We start from the raw sequence: 24,459 nt of genomic DNA, 5'->3' as shown, positions 1-24,459 counted from the left end.
TTTTAACGAGTCTTTTATATAACTGCCTTCCCTATTGTGGTCCTTTTCATTATTATATCGAACAATTTTATCATTAATATTATCATCATCAACGGCAGATAAACGTTGTACGTGAGTACATATGTTTGTGGGCATCTTTCGTATAATCAGAAATAGGCGTGCGCATAAGAAAGTAGTTACATTGATTGTTTCTTAGATACCTTTACGAATACTCCGATCATTATCTTGTACAGGACAAATCCAAATTTTATCCTTTATTTTCTTTTTTTTATCTATCTTTATTCTTATCGTTTACTTGTTTCTTTCTTTTTTTTCTTTTTTTTCTTTATAAATGATAAGAAGTATATCAGAAATTTAAGTACAAAGAAGAAATGGCAGTCGTCAAAGCAACGACTTGTAAAGAAGCGATACGACGTTGGGAGGAAGAAAACAAACAGGATCCTGCGACTGCAAAAGAAGTTATTTTAAGCTTTCAATGGCTTCCTATTGAAAAGATGGATAACTCTTTGGCGTGTTTAACTGGATGTGAAAGACTATCTTTGTCGACGAATATGATCGAAAAGATAACAGGTGAGAGTTTATAAATATATATATATATATTTATAAAATATATATATATATATACAAAATAAATTGGATTATTTTGTAGGAATTGGAACATTGAAAAACTTAAAGATCTTGTCGTTGAGTCGTAACGTGGTGAAAAGCTTTTCAGGTCTTGAATCACTTGGTGATACTTTAGAGGAACTTTGGATTTCCTACAATTATATCGAAAAAATGAAAGGTATTAGCGCAATGAAAAATCTTCGAGCATTATATATGTCTAATAATTTGGTGAGAGATTGGATCGAATTTGGCAGATTGCAAGAACTTACAAATATCCGAGATTTATCCTTTGTTGGAAATCCATTGTACGATAGCCTTGAGGTAGCCATAAAATATTACGAGCGTGACAATGATGGGAATCTAGGTACATAGGAAAAATATCAATTATAAGTTACGTATAATTTATTTTAGGTGGATCAATGGAGATTGGAAGTTGCTCGACGTCTGCCTCATCTGGAAAAATTAGATGGTGAACCAATTATACGAACCGAGGACAATACGTCCATTAATCAAGCAATATTAATTAAGAACGATAGTTCGTCCCCAAATTCCAAAATTCCTGAAGAAATGCCATAAATTATTATTATTTCTTTTCTTTTTTTTTGCTTTTATTATTGTTGTTGTTGTTGTTGTTGGTCAGTAGATACTAATGTTTATACATATATATCATTTATTTGTCTCACGATACAAGATAGATTGTACATACGTTTTTGGTGGTTTGAAAAAGCAAAATATACTAGAAGTTCGATTGGATTCGATGCACGAAGTTTATCCAGGTTCAAACATACGTTATATATCTATTTACTTAACCTTTTCTTTTGATATAAGGCGCATCAGATGTAAAGTGTTTTACATAATATCCTCATCGTTTGTATGTATAAGATACACAGGGAGGCGCAAAGTGATACGTGCATTAGAAAAAATTGACGTGTGTGCGCTTGAGATTAGTTTCGCTTTCATTTTTTTTCCTTCCTTCCTTTCCTTTTTTCTTTTCCTTTTCCTTTTGTTTTTTTTCTCTTCTTCTTCGATTTTCATAATACCATACATTATATGTATTTCTAATTTTTCCAATCGTTACGCAAAATATCTACTTTTCAACATCAAACGTTGCGTTGACAAAGTCGCAAAGAGAGTAGGAAAAGTAGAGATTGTTCGAGCAAATGAAATTAGGCGTAACACCTTGTACTAGAGGCGCGATTCAAAGATTCGAATCGCATGATTTAGAAAGGATCGTGCTAAGACGTCGTGTTATTAGAATGTGTTACCGATGACACATTTCCTTTTTGCGACAGAATAACCTTTCGACATTCTTAGTAAACACGCCACTGTTTACCGAGATAATATTCGAGAATTAGAGTGGCGACGAGAAGATAGAATAAGTTAGATGTATTGGCCGACGACGTGTAAGAAAAATATTCTTGTATATCGATCATCTTTTACTGGCTTAGTATTTTCTCGAAGCTATGCAAAATAGGTCGAGACATATCGAGAAATATTTCGAGAATAAAATCGATCTTTTAGCGGCAATTTGAAAGAACATAGGTACATATATACATTGTACATATACCGAGCCAACATTACGACAAGACCAGATGAAACGAAACGAGCCGAGACGAGACGAGACGAGACTTTTCTTTTTATATCGTTCCGAATTCGACGAATCGTTCCGAGTTGGGCGATAATTTTAAAACATTTACCGTTAAATATATCACACAGACATATTTCTATTTTCCCTTCCAACATTTTTCGTTCTTATAAACCCATTTCTAACAGAAAAATAATTTTGAATTTTCTCGTTGCTATTTTTCTTGACCGCTCCTATCAACATTGATTAAATTCAATACGATTTACACAGGAATTGCAACTTGGCGTTAAATATTCGGAGAAGATTTAACGAGCTATGGTTCTTCCTTCTCATTGATTCTTCGACCATTGTTAACCTGTGCATTTGATTTTATTCATTATAATGATGCCACGTTTTTTTATGCCGTGGCGAATCGTTGTTTCTGTTTTTTTACGAAGTCGAGGGCTAATTTATCGCCAACTCTTGTTTCTAGGATTTGAAGAATTGGATGGTCTGAAATAGGAATTATTTTATTTATTAATATACAATGACTTATACGAATATGATATGCTTTGAAAAATTGAATGGCTTTCATCCAGAATAATTATCTTAAGATCTCAAGTTCGATCTTATAAAAATTTGTCATAGGTATCTACTCACTTCGATTTTTTTGGTGCATTAACGGTAATTCTGTATGTTTGAGGCCATGAAAATTATCTATACTGGTATTAGTGTCAGCTACACCGGGTATCGTGCTTAATCCCAAAAATGCTTCTCCAGCAAAGTCGTTCGCTGTGAGTACATCGTGATCCATTACGGTGAATAGGACTATAGCATCAGGGCTTTGACACTGTTCCACGCTTACGGAACTTAATTAAAAAAAAAAAAAAAAAATTAATTTATATTTCAATGAAAGAAAATGATTATAAAGGAGCTGTATAAGGATTCGTAAACTTACAATTCGAAACATTCATCGAACATTGGATTTAAAGTTCTTTTCTTAACGTTGGTTTGTTGTTCAGCACAATGTTCGAAAACTTTTCGTGGCAACAATTCGATTATTACAAATGGATCGCTAAAACCATTCGGATCTAACGGTATTACGTCTCTAGCATTTATCACTTCCACACAAAGCGAATCGTGATTCAGATATGCTCTCACTGTCAAAACGCCGTACTCTGATGTCATGGTATTCATTTGGTCCTAAAGAAAAATTCAATGAAACAGGGCTCGAATTGAATGAAAATTTGAAAGAAATGAAATTTTCCTCATCGTTGATATGATTATTATTACTTGAAGTCTTTGGCGATAGTAACGGTTAATGAGAAAAGTCGTATCCATTTTATGATATTGCAAGCGTTCTTCTACATTTAAAAAGCTCGGACTACGTAGTACCCCTAAAGATAAACCCTTTTCATCCGCATGAAAGAATTTGATCAATAGATCGAGCGCTTCGTACAATCTTTCATAAAACATAGCTGGTTTGTCCTAGAATGGAATCAATGTTAATATTACCATCATTTTTTAATCGTTTTATGCAACTTACTCCTGCATTTCCATCCATTTGATTGCTCAATTCATTGAGAACGACTTCCCAAACGTCTTGTAAGACACGCGTAAAATTGACAGCTAAAAGAGACGAATTAAGAGCTACCAAATGTACATCCAAATATTCCAATAAAGGCGTGATTGCTTCTGACGTGGGCAAACTGTCGGGTGACCAAGCAAGATGAAACATGGATTTTTTCAAAGATGGTCTCATCTGAACAATAACAAAAACAATGGAAATAGATCAAATTTAAATTAATTTTCTACAAGTTATAATACGACAAGGATATTTGATATATCATTCCGATCACTCTATCGTTTATTAATATTTTATAATGATTTTGACCTTTGTGCCGATTCTTGAAACAATTTGATTAATGAAGAGTAACATTTGTCCAGGCGCTTGTTCCAATGGTAAAGTCAAAGCATTTCTCCATTGCGCTCGAGCAGAATCTCCAGCTTGATTCTCCAAAGCTGTGAGAAGTTTCTCAACGTGAAGTTCTTCTCCTAGATTTAATAACCATCTTCTTACATATTCTAAACCATTTATAGCGACGCACATCTAAACGGAAAGAAATCAAATGATTCAATTTTGGAAAAATATCATTCTCAAAATCTGGAAAAAAATTCTCTTTTAAAGTGTAACCGAATATATTCAATAATCATTGAATGTATCTATACTTACGAATGTTACAAAATGTTATTATGATGCATCTAAACAATACATATGTATTCTACTTACTCAATACTGTCTGCCGATGATACTATTAACCACTGATGCATAAATTAAAGCAAAGCAATTTCTACCTGAACGATTACCTCGTCTGTGGTTTTATATGGTGTTTGTTCTTCATAATATCCACTTTCAGCTAATTTTTGGTGGGTTATTTCAGCATAGTAAGCAGCAGGACTACAGATAGCCTATTAGAAACAAATTTTGATATGTATACGTTTGTAATATTGTTTTACATTAATGAAATAATTTTATTCAATCTCTTACATCGATAACTTTCAATACGAAACTATACGATCCGATAAAATCTGGCCATGCTAATTTCTTCCAAAACTCTTTGATCTATAGATATTACAACAATTATTTAACCATATGTATATCTTATATATTTATCGTATTACACTAAGATATAAGATAACAAATATTTTACCTGATAAAAGCATGCAGTTGCATCAATTGCAGATGTACAATGCTTTACTATAAAATCACCTGTACAAATTCGATCCAATTCTGCCGCTTTTCTGATTCTCTGAATTGCTTTTAACTTTGCAAGATCCAACCACTTGTCAATAGCCGGTTTGAACCATTCGTAATAATTGCAAATTATCAGAGTTTTCTGATCAGATAACGGTAACTTTTCCTTCATACTGAATAAAAGAAAAAATTTTAATAATAAGTATTGTATAAATTTGTTATTTTTGAGACACCGTATACAATCTCCAAATGAAAAGTGTACACCATATTATTATAAAATCTAATGATTTGAAAAACGACGGGATTGATAAATTCTATTTTCGATAGAAGATCAAATCCTTGTAAATAAATTCAAGGGGGATAATAAAAAATCTTAAATACCAACAAGGATCAAGTGGTTATATATTATTTGAAAGTTCTATTAATTTTCTTTATAATGGTGCTATTTTTTTCTTACTTTTGGTGTATTTTTACTTAACAATAATTTTCGAAAAAATGCGTTTCCCTGTTGCCTCTTGAAAACAAAATCTGACCTATCTATGAATATTCTGTATTTGAATTAATATACCTCACGAAGTCTTGCAATGCTAGATATAACTCAAAAATTGGTGTCCCTATTTCTGCACCAGGTGGTAATACGTAATCTTCGTCTCTGTTTTGTCCATGGATTTGGAGACAAGCGGTGGTGACTCTTGCACCGAGTTCATTTTGAATCTGTCGAATTAATTAACATTTAGTGATAAATATTTTAATGTATAATGATTCTTAATTTCTATCGATATCTATTTTTTTTATAATAAGTAATGTTAAAATTTAAACGAATGGTGAATACTTGGTGAAGAAAAGCAATTGATCATTATAACGTGCAAAGATGTGATTATCGAGAGAGCTAAAAGACAATGTATACATATAGTATAGGTCAAGAAGTGTTAATGGAATAAGTCAATAACAAAATTTAAATTTTTTATTAATTTAATTTGAAAAATTATTTTATTAAGAAAAAAAAAATTATTTCGAAATAAAAATTTTAATTTATTAATAATAATTAATTTGTATGAAATAAAAAAAGAAATATTAAAATTGTTTTAATAATATTTTGAAAATATTCTTTTGGTTAGTATTTCAATTTAATAAAGGGACAGATTAAAAATATTTGTTTTACTGTAAAAAATATATTATATCACATAATATCGTGTCATGGTAGAAATAAAATATTCAGTTGAAATACGTAATGTAATATTCAACTTATTCATGCATCACTACCATGCATATCTATATGACAGATACGTGCAGCACATACTGCAGTGCCAGTGTTACCTAACATCTATCGAGGAAATAAGTGAATTTCCACTGAAAAAAAAAAAGAATCTTAAGATTTAAACACTATCCGTGTCAATGTCATTGTACGTTAGTCTCTAGATATTTTGCATAATGACTTTGTATTAAGAAATTATAGATATATTACGCCATAAATAAATAATACTAAAGTAGAAGATAAATTGGTTATTAATATGGCTAATATTGTTTTTCCTATAGAATCTATTTCTTTGAAATTACATCACCAGGTATACGAAGATAGAGGGGAGGGTCAATGGGTAAATTTACTTTTACAACTACAGGAAAGTCGAAGAATATAGGAAAAGAAAGACAAGGAGAGATTAACATTTCTTGGAGGCATTAGAAAAGTACCTCGGAAGTGTTCTCCATGTGTTTCGCCACGTGTTCCGCCAGCTACGAACAAATATTTTGTGAACAGTAAAATAATGATGAACCGATGGACAATAAACTCTTGCGAATTCTTTCTTTTTTCTTGTACGTCGATGGTACATAAGCATCTTCTTAAATATCGCAAGCTTTTCATATTTCCTACAGTAAATAAGTAAATGGTGTACATGTATATGTGTATGCGCGTGTGGGCGTACGTGTGTCCGTGTGTATGTGTGTGTGACACGCATATGTGTACTGACACAATTGAATGTAAGTATACATCGATCGAATCTATAAAAATAACGTCGCAATATCGTGCTTTTTTAAAAATATGAAAGTATAATTAAAAGATTATCAATCATATTAAAAAGAGCGTATAAAAACACGATCGATGTCTGCGATAAAGCATTGAAGCCAAACATAGCACATCGAGCTTGACGAGATAAGAAATAAAAAATAACATTGTGTATTATGTGATCACGTGTTCCTGCTGTGACGTAGTAACAAAATTTCACGTAATTCTCATCATTGATATTAATCGTTCCTATTATAGATACTTACCAGTTTTTCCAACTGTTTATAAACTGCTGAAAAATATGGTACACCATTTGTACTGAAAGGTGAAAATATTGTATCAATAAAAATTATATCCTTCCTAGTTTGATAAATAACGCAAGATATTATCTAATTTACCTTTCAAAGAGACTATTATAATACATACGACCCTGTTCCAAATCTACTAACAGTGCCGTGACTAAATTTGTAAAGTCTTGCAAGACGCGATCCGCATCTTGATCAGGTTCCTGATCATGATACATAGTTTGATGTCGCACATCTTCGTACCTAGATTAACAATTAAAATGTAGTTACGAGGCATTTAAACCTCCCCCAAAAAAAAGAAATATACTTCTAAAAAAAAGATTTTTGATCGATTAACGTACCACTCGTGAGTTCCCTTTCTAAGGGCTGTTATAATTTCTCCTCTTATTTCCTTGTTAAAGGGACAGCATGCCCAAAAAGCTTTCATATTCGATAAAAGACCTAAACATCTGAAACAAAGTAATAAAAGCATTTCAGAAAGTCAGATCCTTATTCGATGTGTCTAGTAAATAGACGATTAGAAATTACCTCAGGAGATTGTCAAGCTTAGAGATCGATAATCGATGTAATGGCGGATATAACGTACGATGTTGTTGAATCTTTTTGAGTGCTATTTCTAAAAAATCATTGAAAGAATCTGCCAGAGACTGTTCTTCGTCTCGCGATAATGTTTCCGTCGTTTTTAAATGCCATAGGTTATCTATTTCCTAAAAAGCGAAATAATAGAGAACAAGTTTATTCAAGATTAATATTTATTTGTAATATTTTTTCTACCATTCGTATTAAATTCGATTTAAATGATTACCTGAAGAAGACGATGGAGAACTTTCGAATCTACAGCCGGATGTTTCGAACTAGCGATCCATTTGATCAATGCCTGCTGCAATTCTGTGACATCACCTTGCACAGCATGCTGATGAAGAATTGTCAGTGCTGTTTGGGGTAACTCACCTGTGAAATCTTCCTGAGAAGCGATATACAGTTCGAATGAGAGTGTAAAAATATAAAGAATTTATAAAATAACTTGAACGTTTATAGAAACAGATCGAATACCCCTTGTTTGTTCATTTCATGATCGAGGAAAATGGTATAAAGTCTTTCTTGCTGTCTAAGCTCAGCCCAATTATCTTCTTCGGATGTTCCTCTGTCTTCTCGTGTGGATAGCCACAATTTTAATTTGATTCTACCCTGAATGTTGCTCCTTTGTGTTCTTGCTTCGAGTTTATACCAACGTTCCAAGCCTGTGCTTGGAATATCCTAAGATATTCGAGAAAATTATAAATGTCGTTTCTATTTAAATCACGGATATTGTTCTACCTGAAGTGGAACATTCACGCAGCCCAAAAAGTCATCTTGACTACCGGAACGGGCACTTTGTGCAATTTGTTTAAAAAATCGACCAAGACCCTTAACACCTCGCACTTCGTTCAATTTACTAACGGCGTCGAATACCGAGGATTCGTCGTCGTGGTCCCTAAAAATTATATATTTTTGAATAATGTGCTGGCCCTAGTATGTTTCAAGTAGGTAAAACCTACTTACGAAGACATACCATATATCGAGATGCAAGATATCCGTGCTGATATCGTCGATGTCGCTAAAATAAAATTATATCGCGGAAGACTTTATAAATTTATCTATTCCCTCATAATTTTTTTTTTTTCATTAATAGACAGGTAGCACTTAAGTATCCGGTCACCTCTCGCTTAGATATTACTTTATTGATTTTATTGCTGTTTTTTGTTACATGTAACATTTAAAAATATTAAATACTTTAAGTAACATTCTTTGTATACGAAGATATTGAAAGTAATTACAAAAAGTTAATAAATAATAAATTTGTGGAATTTTAATTTGTTATATTTTGTTATAAAACGCACAAATAAATAAAAGAAAGAACTTATAATTTTTTATAAAATTTATTTAATATATTATAGTACTTAAGAGAGACTAGATACTTTTGTGGCACGCTGTATGAAAATTAAAATTGAAAAAATGAATAATATAGGAGGACGATAATTTACAAGCGAAATTTTTCTTTCCATTGCGGACTCAGTGTGTGCGGTTTCACTGTGGTAGCACGTATAAACTTGGCAGGAACCGCTCCGCTAAAGGATTCACGGTGTTCTCGTCTGCTAGTATGCTCTTTGCGCTTGAATGATAGCCTGAAACTGACGTTTAATAGACATGACGTCAATTTTATTAGACAATTTTTCGGATAACGTGCTGATGTATTTAGGAAAATCGTGATATATCTCACAATACGTTTAGCTGTTTTTTCACCATATTTTCGACGTCAGCAGGCATTAAGATGTAAGATAACAAAAAATAAAAATAGATAAAGAAAAAAAATATATTATTTGAGATTCTCGAAACCACACTTAATGCCGATACTCTATCCTGTTAAGCACTATGTCCACTCGGTGCGGTATTAATCGTATTACTCTCTCTCTCTCTCTCTCCCTCTCTGTCACCCTGTCACTCTCTCTCTCTCTCTCTCTCTCCTGATTGCTCTCTCTCTCTCTTTTCAACACCAGATGGCATAGCTAACTAGCAGACAGAGCGAGAGAGAGAGAGAGAGAGTAAGAAGAAGGGAGAATCGTACATACGGTAGCGCTATATTTCAAGGCAGCATGTAAAGTAAGGACAGAAGTTGTTACATCCGGTGCACCTTTTGTTATCGCAAGCTGCATTGTCACTTCGTCAAGAGAGTTTGTTCGCGATAAATATTCCCGCTTTGCATTTTGTTCGATGATGTTATATGAAGCCATCGTTTCGTGGATTAGATATTTTAGCATGAATAATCCTAAAAGGCCTAGTTTCTCATTCATACGTACATAGATATTGCAAAGAAAGAAATTCGATCCGAAAAATATTAAACGGGAGGGGGGTGAGTAACTTAACTCTTTTACCCGAAATTACCCGTTCATTGTAATGTAAATTTCGAAGAAATATTTCCTAAAAAAATTTATGACTTCGTCGAAGGGGGCATAAGATGGTGTAATTGATTTGACCTCGGATAACGTTTAAAAATCACATGTAGGCCATGTTAAATCTTCAATATGGGAACTTATACTTTTCTATTATATATACCTACAGTTGACATCGAAACGTTTTTAAAGCATTATTAACTTGTAACTTTCGCACAAACCACTATTGAGATATTAAGTTTTAAAGTTAATATGCCGCTATGTACGAAGATCGACCGTACCGACCTCCACGTAATACACCTTGGGTAATGCTAATGTCGGCGCAGCATTATTGTAACTTTCAGGTCTTATAACTGGAAAAGTATAATACATACTTAATGAAAAAGTATTTTATTATGTTGTTTTGAAAAGTTTTCTAGGTAAGCTGTAAGAATATGAATTGAAAAATGACGATTTCCATTTAATAAATTGAAAATGATCTTCGTGGAATTTTCAAATGACTTTAAATGACCAAGATCAAATCAATCAAAACCACCTAATATCTCTTTCGAAGTGGCGAACGTTTTTAGAAAATATTTTTTTAGAAATTTATGTTACAAAGAAATTATTTCAGGTAAAAGGGTTAACTGACTCGTCCAATATTCATTAATATGATTATTATTTTTATTGAGTCTGTAAAAGCAAAACAATATTACAAAGTATTGAACTCTGTATTCTTTTTTCTTTTTTTTATTTATTTCTCCCCTTCATTTTACATCGATCTTACCTATGATGTTTTCGAAGCTTTTCGTGATGCGAGTTATCGTTCTCACCTCCATCGGATAAGGCTCGAGCCGTTTGTCTTGGTGAAGCTGGAGGCGTATGAGGAGAATGAGCTGACAGATTCGTTTGGGGGCTCAGTGGTGCACTTGTATTACCAGGTTGTATACCCAACATGCAATATGGATCGCTGAAACCTATTGTACCGAACAACTTACCATACCCTTATTCTCATTTTTATGAATATTCATTATTAAATTATATCGTTATCTAATTTACCGTTAGCGTCCTTCGCCTCTAGTCCTTCAGCTTCGATAACTATTACACTTAGGACCACGATAGGAGGCTGAAATTTATGTGAGAAAATGTTTTCGTTGTTTCATTTTCTTCTTTTTTTTTTGCTTTAATCGAACCTCGACAACCCTTTAATGTACGTAATAATATTATAATTCTTCCATTATTTTTACTTTAATATTAACTTATTAATTTTGTACAATATATTCTTTATAAAGGTGCATAAGAAAAATATAAAATTACGCACATAGGAGGGTTAAGACGAAAATGTAATAAAAATGAAGGATAGGTCTCTTTCAAACCCTACCTTCTCTTTCGAGGCAATATCGAGGTATCGTCGGTGTTGATCCTGCGGTATACCAAACGCTTCCTGCGCATACCCATAAAGGTCCTCTTTATAGTGAGCGTACTGACCCGTACTTGCTCCGACCGTATTCGCGATCGTATAAAGAACTTCAACGTATAGTTTCTCGATCTGAAAAACATGCATATCAACTTACGTTCTTAAAGTTTAAGCTTGAAGGATGAAATATTGTTCTTTGTGAAGACCTCTTCTTTGTTAAGTCGACGAGAGTGGAAGGAATTTATGTTGGTCTCTCCGGATGATGGTGGAGGATCCTTAGCTCGAGCTTCGACTTCCTGAAGAGCCACCAGTCTGCGATTCTCTTGTTTCCAAGATAACGCGGTGAAACTCTCGAAGAAGGAGCCATCGGTTTCTTGAACGCTTAAAAGGAAATGATATCGATTAATCAAGTATTACAATGATTTTGTTACTTTTAATTTCGCAGGATAAAATTTTCTTTAATCCGAACAAAAATAATTCCACACTCGACATTATATTTTACCGGTATGTCTCGTATATCTTGCGTCAAGTATACGCCTTATTGAACTAATTTATTCCAAGCATCGATACCGTATATCGTTTTGTTATTTATAAACACCGACTCTCCCTCTGTATGTACATTATAAGACCGTGGGCTGTTTCTTCTTAAAGCTTCGTACCCACATGATTCGTCGTGCATTAAATTTTTTGACGATTAAGAGCCTACTAAAAAGAGCTACTAAAGCTGAAAACCGGAAAACGGAAGGCGTTATTATTATCAACTTTAAAATACGAGTGAGTGATTTACGCAAATCGTGATAACGATAAACGTTTGTTCTATTGTTATTTATGATAGAAACAAAAGCTTGGAATTTTTTGTTGAAGCTTTATATAAATTATATCATTTTGCAAAAAATATATGTACGTACATACGTATCTATTTAATACAAATTTTCTATCTTTTGTAATGGAGAAAAAAATTTTTTTTACATAAAATTTATTTATCCCATATAGATATGTTTTAATCAACATATTAAATCACCTATTGACTTTCAAAATAATTATTTTGATCATCGATATTTGTATTATTGAAAATTTTTAACAAAATTGTAGAAGAATTATTTTAGATTATCTGAATTTATATTGATTTATATTGTTTGCAATTTCAGTTTGATTACTTAAAAATGTTCGAAATGATATGTGATATTATGTCGAAAATATAAGCGTATTACACAAAATTATCAATATAAAGCGAAACTTTTAGATATCAATGGAAAGCTCCAAGTTCATAATTTGTACAATTTTTACATGATTCGTAAGGAATGCTATTCAGCGACAAAAGATTTTTAAAATCGAAGGACACCAATGCTGGATGTACTTAAAAGGGAGAATAAAAGAAGAAAATAGATAAGAATCTCTTGAAGAGAATTTGCAATCGTGGATTTATTTCCGTCATGTTCCTAGATACAGTATCTACTTCGACGAAGTAAATAAGAGGAATATCGATGCATCCTAGGCATTCTTTTGGCATTTCTAATCCGAATCGATTTTTCATTTTGCTCGCACGAGTCCGACTGTCTCTGGTACGACATTACTTGCTTTTGAAAGCACGTATATTTATCGGTACGCCGACTAGACTTTTAATAATCTTCTCTTTTCTCGAATTTTTCTCCGATTTCTTGATATCGATTTTAATGTTGTCATCTAGTAAACGTTCTTCTATAACGTTTTCTAGAAGACTGGAATAAGATCGTACAATATAATACCAGAATCGTTATATTGATATAAAATGAAAAAAAAAATATTTTTGGAAAGTTTCCAAATAGAAAAATATACGACTATGTTTCAACTTCGATGCATTAGAAATAATAGTAGGCAAATATTTTTAAGTGAAAATAAATCCTCATATGGATACATGATCATTATAATCATCTAGAGATGATTATTCTTATATACTATCTTACATGGAAATCTCTCTCTCTCTCTCTCTCTCTCTCTCTCTCTCTCTCTCTCTCTCTCTCTCTTTCTCTCTCTCTCTCATATATTCTCACATCAATTTATTATTGCTAATAAATTGTGATTAGAAATCGGAGAGTAAAGGATATACGGTTCCTCGTAATTAGAGTCAATAATTGTATGTAACTTGATTTCTTAGCAATCGGTATCGAATTACACAGAATCCCAGTATATTTTCTTAGTTCAGTCATGCCAGACGCGTCTCGATAGCAGTTAAATTCATTATCCTAGCATTCGTTCATTTCCTATCCAGACAAATCTTCTCCGATCGTCGTCAATGTCTATTGGATTACATTCAACGGAACTCAACTCATTTCCTGATTACCCGCTAACGTGTACAGAGAATTGATTTGCTTTTTCTATTTTACTCTCGTTCTAATTTTTCTTGAAAATAAGTTCTTAGAAATTTTATATGTATATACGTATTAAAGGAAAGGTATATATGTACATACATATGTAATAAAATTGTATATACGTATGTAAGCTTCTTTTGCGTTATTAACTATACACTATATCAATATCGACGATAACCTTTGAAGGTGTTGCAACGTGGTGTTATAATGATATGTTCTTACGATAAGGGGGTGGGAGAGAAGGGAAAGATGAAGAAATCATTTCGTTTTTCATGTGAGAAGCGCAAAATACCGTCGTTCTTATTTCATATCTTCTTGCTCGCAACAGGTGCGTCTCTGTGGGACGATAACCTTTGACCGTCCTTCATCATGAATAAAAAGTATCTAACGAGCTCTCTCTCTCTTTCTCTCTCTTTCTAATATGAAAATATATAAGTAAATATACATATATTTTAGAATCTACTTTGATTATATTTATTGAAATTTCGTTCTCTTTTATAAAATTACATATGTCATTTGGTAGAAAAATATTCTATTAAAAATCTCGATTTTATCAAATAAGAAAGAAGAGAAAATATCGATCGTGCAAGATATTCACATAGATATCTGATTTTGTATTTTTGATATTAACAAATAAATTTTGTTTTATAAAACTGAAACATCGTTTGATTTGTAAATCTCAAATGTATTAAATGTGCAATTTTTTTGTTAACATTAATTAAGACACAAAATGTAATTATTTATATTAAATAATCAAAATATATTAGCCTCACGTGAACGAATCTATGAGTTACTTTAGGTATGTTTTAAAATTATTTTTTATCCTTTTGAAGCTTATTACGAGACTTTTTTTATTGAATAATTATAATTGAACAATAATTAAAAATAAAATGAAGCAATTGGATACGTTGAAAAATAAAAAAACTTACCCAGAAGTGGCTTGTACGTCGAATTCTGGCCAAGACGGTCTGCGACGGCAAAACATGAGCGGTGGTCGATCGGTACTCGCACCGGCGGTACTTCGACGAAAGGAACCGACTCTTCGAGGCGAGGGGGAACTTCCACAACTCTGACCGCAAACAGGACCACAGACCGAGCCATCACTTGCAGCGGCTGCGGCTGCGGCGACAGGATGAACGCTCAATCCTGACGGGACAGGGCAATCAAAAGTACGTCTCCTCGAAAGTGAACGAACTTGTGAGGATGAAGAGACCGTTGTCCCTGGCGGTGGCACCACCTATAATGGGTAAAAATATGGCTCGTGTATTTTTATCGTGTCTTTTACTAATCGTTAATAAAATATCATGTAAATATAAATGAAACAATAAGAAATCTTTTTGAAAAAAATAATATTTCTGTATATGAATTAATTACGGATTAGATGACCTTACGAGCGAGACGACTCATATTTTATAGATATAGTACTATTTACAGATATTTTTATTAATAGAACCGACAATTATTAACAAAACTCATAAACAATTAAATCTTAAGCAATCTTAAGCAAAAAAAAATAATAACTTTTTTCTGAATAAAGTATATTAATATAATATTTAAAGATTATGTTTATATTTGTGCGATGAGATGATATTGTCGTAATATTATTGAAAAAATAGGAGAATCATTATTCCCTAACTCTTGGATTGAATGTCTTAATTAAAGATTGAATGTCTTTTTAAGGATTTTTATCTTTTGTATTAATCATTTTTAAAAGTGAAGGATTATTATTGAAACAAATATAAGATACAAAGAAAAATGGAGAACTAGAATCTGTGTCACCTGATTGTTCGCAAGCAATTAATAAAAAGACTCCCGTGACAGATACATCAGACACAAGGCTAAATAAAATTAATCCAATTCCCAATACGCCATCAGGTGTAGTTTAACAAATTAGAAAACACAGGAGACGTTTTAAGCAACATAAATAACAAAACATTTTAAAAATATAAGCAAATTCAAATATAAACGTCTCCCTTATGGAAGATTCATCTTCGGATAAAAATTTTTCAGCTTTTATAGTCCAAGGGTCTGAAGAAAGTTTCGAGGAAGAAGATAATACTGAATATGTCGGGTATAAGAAGCAATACATCTGTACATCGAAATAAGACGACTAGATTCAATGTGTGAGATGTGATAAGTGATTCACGAAAGAAGGTCAATATTTTTGAATTTATATGATCTTCGTAAAGAAGTTTTGCGCGAGAAAAAGAAATCATATTTTTCCTTTTATGTTCAAAATCTTTTTTTTTTTTTCTTGAACCACGACACCTCGAAACATGAGTTATCTCAGTCGAAAAGTTCGACATTTTACATGGAAAATAATTTTTTTTTTTTTACAAAATTCTAAAATTATTTTTTAATTTTATCTCGATATTATCTACACACATATATATATAATAAATAATTCTATATACTCTAAAAATATTCTACTTTATGAGAAAACTAACATATAAGTTTGAAGGACTCTTAAGCTTATAAAAAAAAAAGTATTTCTTCAATTTACTCGTGGAAATAAATATAATGCGACACCTCAGATTAACGGACATATGTATGTTGGTACCTTGGGAAAACCATGAGGAGTCGATTGATGTGCACTCGAATTGTCGTTGACTATGCTTCCGCTCGAGCCGCTTCTACCTGTCGTACTAGCAGAGTCCTCTCGACTGAAGGAGAATCTCTTAGGGCTGAGGCTGAAGCTCGCCACACTATCGCTCACGTATTGTTGAAGAGAATTGAAGAAGCTCATTTTCAAAATTTCGTTCGTTCTCTCACTTGCCGTTATCACTCTGATTTTCAAACGACGAAAATCATTTCGATCGTTATTCTCGATCGACCATCCATTTGTTTAATTTTTTAAAATTTTCCAATGAAATTACAACGACATCGATAGTGACGACGAAGTCGCCGACGACGACGACGACGACGACGACGACGATGAGGACGACGACGACGACGACGACGATGAGGATGATATCGATTCGATTGTCCAAGAGCCATCCACGCCTTCCTCACTTTCTATTCTTCTTCGTCGACATTGGAGCTCGATGATTCGAGCCTTTTCTTTGTAAAAAATCATCTTTTCAAGAAATGGTAGATCATTTGCCTCGTCTGTAAATAAAAATGATGCAAAATGTTAGCAATGGTAAAAAAAAAAGAAAAAACAGAAAAAAAATAAATAAGAAAGTAAGATTTTTTCGTAAAGTGAAAATTGCACTTTTTAATGTACAATTTCTATCTCCGTGTGACAATAACATTGAAACCGCTAAACTATTGACGACAATCTGAATTGTATACCGGAAGATGTCTCGCCACGGGGAAATTAAACTAGGCGAGAGTAACGGTTACATTATCATTGCGGTTTTGCGTTCTTCAAGAAAACGTATTACGTGTACAAATAGAAACGCAAATGAAAAGAGGAAGGAGATCTTATCTGTATAAATGTTAAAATAAGATTTTAGCGTTACAACAGTTAGAATAGCTTTGAAATTCTTCTTGGGCTTTAAATCACTATTAATTCATTATTTTTTATTATTCAAAATTGTAGTGTCAAAAAAAAAAAGAAAACTCCATTTCTTATTTCAGAAATAAATAATTTACTTTTCTTAACACAGATATCGTTTGATTAAGATTTATATCAGATATCTTCAATTTTGTTATGCGGCAATCTCGTTAAAATGGTTCATCCAATGGTTCATTTTTCGTAAGAATACACCCGTCCATTTTAAGAGTAATTAACAATCATATATAGTATTGAATATCGAAACGAATCGCGTGTCTAACTTCTGACCCTGAAACGTATTGTTTTATCTTGCGCATATCAAGATCTCTAGGTTAAGCTTTCTATGTTCGCCGAGGATAGCACTCAAGTTCGAGAGAACGTTGTCTCAAAAGCAAGATCATTCGATATGCGCATTATTGACCGTACAACTAAACAAAAGGCGTCGCATCGAGAGATCGATTAGCATTGAAAGTCGCGATTGCCTCGTTGACACACTTTTCGTCTCCTACCATGTCACCTATCCTTTGAAACAATAATTTCAACAGATCTACTTTGATTATGTTTCTGTTATGATTTTCTAAGGACAGAGAGAAAGAAAGAGAGTGAGAGAGAGGGAGAGAGAGAGAGAAAGAGAGAAAAAGATGCCTTTCAAATAATACGATAGACAAGATTTCCAACGAGAACAACTTGAATCAATCACAATACAGAATGACTCTGATTATACGTTTTTACGAATATATAAAAGAGTATTTGACAGGACACATTTTTTCGTGAATTCGTCGGATTGTCGCACAACCGATCGAATTCAGAATTTTAATGACATTTGTTTTATATCTTTTGGAGCATAAAAAATATCGCAATAAACTAAAAAAATGTCAAAAATGAATCTCTTTCTAATAGTACCTGTATGATGTAATATATTTTATTTTTATTTAGTAGATTAATTTATTTAAATTGGTTTTTTCTTACCGTTTAAAACCAATTTTTTTGAAACAAATTTAAAAAAAAAGTTTTATTCTATACCTTACTTTTTTGATATAAAAATAAGTAATTGTCCTTGTCTTTGAATGAATTTTTTAACGTAAAGAATAAGTCTTGGTATGTGCGGAAAGCTTCCATTATTATTAAATAATTAATATCTGAATAATAAAAGGAAATACGGAATATAGTTTATTGCTTTAAAATACTCACTAAAATTTTTTAATGCTATTCAAATATACATACATATATAAAATGAAATGTAATATGAATTTAAACAAACGAGTAATATAAACTTTACTGATAAAATTAAATGAATACAAAATAAATACAAATATATATATATATATATATTATTTTATAATTATATTTATAGCATACATTTATATAATATTTAATTAAGCATACACTCTACACAAAATATCATTTAAGTTGAATGAAACGAAAGAGAAACTAGCTAACGTAACGTTAAAATATTATATAAAAAAAGTATTTCAAATGTCTCTCTGTGCGATCTCTAATGGTACTGTTTCAACTGATTGCAAACGAAAAATAAAGGACCTAGACGAAGCCTTATCTTCATCTTAGTACGATCATCTCATATTTCTTAGTATTTCGCAAAATTCCGATAATGAACGGGAAGACATATACGTAAAACGCGATGTAATGCTGGTAGCTTTAAACAGTAATAAATTCTGACCTAGAACGAAATAGAAAGAGATTTTTAAATAATTATGTAGAATAGAAAAACATTCTAATTTGCCTTTGAATGTGTTACTATTTGGGACTCAAAAGATATTACTTGTCAATATTAAAAAACTTCGAAGATTTTCTTGTTTTATTAAACGTTTCGTAATACGTACATTAAGTACAGTAATTTTCCTTGAAATTATTGTTTCTTAACAAGAAAGAATGCTTTTTATTGTAAAAAAAAAAAAAAAAAAAAAAAAAAAAACAGAAGGAGAATATTAAACAAAATCGTTGCAGGACATAACGAATAAAATTATTAATTTTTTTCATTTTTAAGATCCTTCGATATTTAAGAAATAATACAATTTTATTAGATATCCTTATGAGAAAGTTCATTTTTTGCCAAAATGTCACGGAAATATTCGAACCGATCTATTGTATATTGGTAGGATAACGACGAGTTTCGAATAAAATTGATATCAATCTATAATATTTTATCGGCTACGCCCTTATCATCGCTTTACAGAACACGCATCGATTTAACGCACTGATAAAATTCTCGGCCATGTAAATATCGATAGTATTTCCCTTTGTTCTTTTCATTTTGGATGTTTTATTAAAACAATCGTGCCATATTTATACATATAAAATGATAAAGAAATAAGTGGCCTCATTTTGAGTACAACATGAAAATAAATTGTAGATATTAACATGAAAATCCAAAAAAAATTATCTTTTCAAATAAATTATAATATAGTTTCCAACAAATTTCAAAAAGAAATTAAATTATAGAGAATATTAGAAAAAGTTATCGGCAAACTTTAAATCTCTGTAGTACTCATCAGAACAATAAAAAAAAAAAGAAAAAAGAAAAAGTTTTGATAAACATTTAATATGGAAATTATTTGTTCCGGAGTTATAAAACGTTTCCTTCATTAATCATGATAATATTAAATATAAGTAATAATATCAATCGAATTACATTCATGATAGCATTAACGTAATTTTTTTATTCCTTTTAATAGTTAAACTGAAATATATAGATACGTAAGTGCATGCATTTATGTGCATACATACGTACATACATACATAGATATGTGCATATATACAATAAATATTTAGATACATATGCATCATTTGAGATTACATGTCCGTGACATTGTTACAGTTACGTGACTATGATTTTAAAGGTGTAAAATATTTTCCTCTTCTAAAAAAAGAAAGAAAATAGAACATTTCTTTTCTTGGACGTCAAAGACGATACCATTCGTTTCTCGGCAGTTGGCAAGCGTACTTCGAATAATGATAAAAGTCAAGAGAAGACCGATGGAGTGTGGTCTTTCGATCGGCAAGAAAATCGATAAAGAACCATCGACCAACCACTCCATCACGATGATGTACAATAGTACCTACATTTATTTTACCTTCTTCACAACCCTTAGCGATTCTCATTGGATCTACGTTGGTATGTAGTACTTCCTTACTCGATCTTAAATCGTAATAAAGGATCAATAACAAGACAATCTGAAAGCACTCGTGTCATTTGTAAGTGGTATTTCTGAGTGGCGAATGAAACGACAAGAAAGAAAAAGGAGATAGAAAGTGAGAAAAGTAAAGACCTTGTCAATTTTCTGTAGCTATTTGTGTATATTGTATATCTATTTTTCTGTGAGTATATTAATAACAAGCAAGAGTTATGTTAGCGTGATATAGATATCGAACGACAATAAATAATCGATTGTGTTGTGGTTGCTCAACTTTTTTTTAATTATAGAATATGAATAGGGAAAAAACTTAACGAAAAGAAGAAAAAAAAGAAAAGTAGAAATTTCCAACTCGATGGATGAGATTGTAATGATATTGAAGAATATTTTGCATCAAGTTTGCTCGATTTCGATCTTTCGAATAACCGATGATCTGTAAAAGAGTCTGGCTCGCGTGAGTGAAACGAGCAATAATTGTATACGAGAAGCATAATTTTGCGAAACCAAATGACTTACCTCAGGTTTCTCAGGTTGGAAAATAGAGAAAACTAATAACAAGCGTTTAAATTGGACTATTTGTAAGATTTGAATATTCAAATACGTATCTCATATATGTGTATACAATATATATATATATATATATATATATATATATATATATATATATATATACATATATATACATATACATATATATATACATATATATATATATACATACATATATACATATATGTACGTATTTACATATAAACGTATGTACTTGGAAAATACTCAAAAACTATATAAACTTAGAGAACAAGTTCGAATATAAAATTATAGATAATACTTACTGTAAAAGCTCTTAGAACTAACATAAGTTATCGTATTCTTCTTTATTCCGAACAACGTGACTCAATACGAGCTAGTGGCTAAGTACGTGCCTCCTCATAAACTTGTAACACATGCGCACGCATGCTCCTAAACACGATATCTTAGGACAAGTACATTAGTTTCCATCGATTGCAATAATATATTTTCGTTAGATTCGCAAAGAGAATTCATGTTTTAATGACTACCGAACATGAAAAACCAATTATAATTATAGGAAAGAAACAGAAAAAGATTGTAAGTCATAGAGAGCAATAGTAAAAGGTGAGACTACTTAACTCACCGAGATTCTTCTATCGATAAGTTTGACTTATATCGTTCAACGGAAAAAAAGAACACGGTCGGTGTAGCAAGCATGCCAGGTCGCATGTCTCTTTAGAAATAAACAATAAGCGCTAGTAATTAACGAGTATATTACGTTAGGGAGGTACACGAACCCTGCAATTAAATTTCTTTCGTAAGATCATACGAGTGAATATTTCAAAGGGTTTTCTTACCATGGTAAGTCTCCTATTCATGCATAAAATGAATTGCAAAAATAATTATACTTTCTTTGAACCCGAGACATTTGTTTTATTTGGGGATATTATTTGTAAAACGAAGCCTTCAGAAATTGTGAATAAATTTTACAATTTAACAATTTTCTGGAAAATGATATTCAATCCTGATGACAAGTTAAAGTGTATACTTTCTAAAACTTTTTTTTATCAAATTCTACTAATATCATGAATTTTAAAGGTCATGCATTCATTAAAGAAGCATTAAATTTTAGAACTGTAGTATTAGTCAATTAAATATTAAATATTCGATGATATTTTAAGTCCAATGATATTTACTATATAAATTAATGTGATTCGGTTGTTGAAGTTCGATCAAAACTTGAATTGATCAAGTTCAATAAAAAATCTCGTAAGAAGTTTACTCTACATTTTCATTACAGCCACGAACAATTATCAAACGCATGCAAAAATTCTTGATATAATTTATATAACTTATTAACTTTATACAAGTCATTCATAATTTCAAAAAATTTAATTCATGAGTAAGAATTTACTTAGTTTTCCGAAGCACGTTACAGTCGCTTTTATGAATCATTTTACATACGAATAGATTACATCCCGTTTTGTGTATACAAGTATCAAATCTGATTGTTAAAAAACATTAAAACGTGTTTTTAACATATACAATTAGCTATCTAATCTAAAGAAGAAAGAAATTAATATACTAAACTCCTTAAACTCTTTATTTTTTTACTTTTTGTATCTCCTCATTATCGATCCGTGCTCTTTCTCGTTCCATTCATATACATATTATTTCAAATGTAGCTGCCAATAATCGTGAAAAAGGAAATGCAGATGAACTGACGAGCTTTTCTTTGAAAAAAGGTTTACTGATATTTAACAAATCCTTTTCATAACTTGAATATTCGATAATTGCTATACGAGTGGAAAACTTTTTCGTTTATATCCTTCTCATTTCCCCTTATGCTTTTCCTTTTCTTTTTTAATTTCCTTTTATTTTTCATCGTGCAAAAGATCGACAGCTGGTCATCGCGATATCGTAAATAAAAAGTAGAACGTAGCCACGCGAGGTTAAAGCACACGCATGCAAAATAATCGATATACCAAAGCTACGCAAAACTTTTTGTTACAAAACATGTCTTAAGAGCATATGTTATCTGTAAGTAATTATTAACCCTGTCACTACAGTTGTATCTATCGACCATTAAGGTCAATCGTCAAACGTCATACATATCGTACCAGTTAGCAAGCTTTACAATAGAAAATAATTGTTAATAATAAAGTACGTTAACGATTGACGAACATGAAGCACAATACGCTTAACCTGTTGAGCGAACCTATCGATACGATATCGATAACATGTTTACGTTTCACGTGGATTAGTATTTAAGCATATACGTCAACTGTTTGAAGTTCTGCTTGTATCGTTTTATAAAAATCGATTCCATACTGTGATCCTTCTGTACGGTAAAAATGAAAAAAAAAAAATATACGGCGTGGAAAGATTTTCAAAACATTTCTTCAATTTTTCCTTTGCCTCCATTCTTCCGTAGACGAATTTTTTCGTTCCAATAAACCTTTCATTTGCATCGGTTTCGTAGGGAAAGGAGTATCGATATTGGAATACGGGCCGCAGTAGCTTTAATGCAAAGGTAGCCTTTGGCGTTCGTAAAATCGAGAATCGATTTTCCGGATCTAGGAGTTCCATCGATGGCCTTCTATTTAATTTTGTTTTTCCCGACAATGAGAGTAACTTTAAATTTACAAAAAAAAGATATTTGTTTTGAAAGAATTAAAGTGGCGAATCAACAAGAAAGTAATATCCATTATATCTGGTTACATTAAATAAAAATTTATTTGAAATGAAATTTAGAAATTTAAATAATTAGCAATTAATTAATTATGGAGTAAACTGATGAAAGTAGTTTCAATGTAACTTAATGAAATTTAGACAACGTAAGAGAATCAGCCGACCCTCGGTAATACGAGAGTTGTGTTGGCTTGGTCCAAGGAAATTTCAATTAGCGTTTCTCCTTAAAAGGTACCATTTAAATCGTATTAGTACGGTCGTAGCACGTTATGCGTTTGAAATAAAGGAGATCTAAGAGAATAAATGCGTTCATACGTTTTAAGAAATGACAAAAGCACAAGTAGTCAATATCGTTATGGCTCTCTGTTAAATCATCTGTCGAAATCCTGATGATATGACATATCCATCGGAAAAAAACAAAAAATACAATAAAAGATAAAACAAATAAATTGTAACCATCCTACAGTAGGGATAATCAGCTAAAAAAAAATTTGGCTCGTGTAATGTTAAATATGAATTTCCATGTCCATTATTTGTTTACTTACCAAAAAGAATGCGAATTCAAAGTTATCGTAGATACAATTGGATGTGTCCCAGTGTAGAAGCTACAATCTCGATAGATACTCGAAGGTGCTATCCTAAGAAGGGCTGTCGCGCGTTTCCGTGCGATAAAACGTGCACGTCTACGCAAGCAGCGAAAA

The 24,459-nt window shown here is 31.7% G+C and overlaps 2 protein-coding genes and 1 long non-coding RNA gene across 5 annotated transcripts; 1 reads left to right on the top strand and 2 right to left on the bottom strand.

Moving 5' to 3' along the window:
• The first annotated feature begins 148 nt into the window (after nt 1-148).
• On the top strand, nt 149-1,359 carry LOC124427011 (dynein axonemal light chain 1-like). The gene is made up of 3 exons (XM_046969412.1): nt 149-570; nt 650-927; nt 1,018-1,359. Exons 1-3 carry the CDS (start codon nt 372-374, stop codon nt 1,180-1,182), a joined length of 642 nt encoding a protein of 213 aa, XP_046825368.1. The 5' UTR covers nt 149-371; the 3' UTR covers nt 1,183-1,359.
• On the bottom strand, nt 578-1,027 carry LOC124427014. Its single transcript, XR_006942853.1, has 2 exons — nt 876-1,027; nt 578-758 (listed from the first exon to the last, which is right to left on the bottom strand). It is a non-coding gene; the product is annotated as an uncharacterized LOC124427014 (long non-coding RNA).
• On the bottom strand, nt 1,259-24,459 carry LOC124427004 (BAI1-associated protein 3). Of its 3 annotated transcripts, none has more exons than XM_046969397.1 (27): nt 24,304-24,459; nt 16,467-17,014; nt 14,836-15,143; nt 11,765-11,939; nt 11,523-11,690; nt 11,201-11,267; nt 10,929-11,118; nt 9,257-9,403; nt 8,785-8,829; nt 8,550-8,706; nt 8,286-8,489; nt 8,038-8,196; nt 7,761-7,939; nt 7,574-7,681; nt 7,326-7,475; nt 7,194-7,245; nt 6,615-6,656; nt 5,494-5,639; nt 4,882-5,098; nt 4,719-4,793; nt 4,526-4,639; nt 4,065-4,280; nt 3,717-3,932; nt 3,464-3,658; nt 3,129-3,373; nt 2,831-3,039; nt 1,259-2,683 (listed from the first exon to the last, which is right to left on the bottom strand). In XM_046969397.1, the coding sequence occupies exons 2-27, from the start codon at nt 16,650-16,652 to the stop codon at nt 2,589-2,591; spliced, it is 4,065 nt and encodes a 1,354-aa protein (XP_046825353.1). In that variant the 5' UTR covers nt 16,653-17,014; nt 24,304-24,459; the 3' UTR covers nt 1,259-2,588. The 3 variants fall into 3 exon arrangements, with proteins under 3 accessions (XP_046825353.1, XP_046825354.1, XP_046825355.1); XM_046969398.1 differs by having other exon boundaries at nt 4,538-4,639; XM_046969399.1 differs by lacking the exon at nt 6,615-6,656.

Source organism: Vespa crabro, chromosome 9 (genome assembly GCF_910589235.1).
Source record: "Vespa crabro chromosome 9, iyVesCrab1.2, whole genome shotgun sequence".
NCBI classification, from domain to species: domain Eukaryota; kingdom Metazoa; phylum Arthropoda; class Insecta; order Hymenoptera; family Vespidae; genus Vespa; species Vespa crabro.
The sequence above is the reverse complement of the archived record's forward strand: the minus strand, read 5'-3'. Positions and strand labels throughout refer to the sequence as shown.

Excerpts from the sequence above, each read along its gene's own strand:
- LOC124427004 (XM_046969397.1), bottom strand. The coding sequence starts at position 16,652 with ATGAGCTTCTTCAATTCTCTTCAACAATACGTGAGCGATAGTGTGGCG. Across the intron at positions 15,144-16,466 it reads CTCCTCATGGTTTTCCCAAG|GTGGTGCCACCGCCAGGGAC; the intron begins GTACCAACATAC and ends TACCCATTATAG. Across the intron at positions 11,691-11,764 it reads GTCGACTTAACAAAGAAGAG|ATCGAGAAACTATACGTTGA; the intron begins GTCTTCACAAAG and ends CATGTTTTTCAG.
- LOC124427011 (XM_046969412.1), top strand. The coding sequence starts at position 372 with ATGGCAGTCGTCAAAGCAACGACTTGTAAAGAAGCGATACGACGTTGG. Across the intron at positions 571-649 it reads TATGATCGAAAAGATAACAG|GAATTGGAACATTGAAAAAC; the intron begins GTGAGAGTTTAT and ends ATTATTTTGTAG. Across the intron at positions 928-1,017 it reads CATTGTACGATAGCCTTGAG|GTGGATCAATGGAGATTGGA; the intron begins GTAGCCATAAAA and ends AATTTATTTTAG.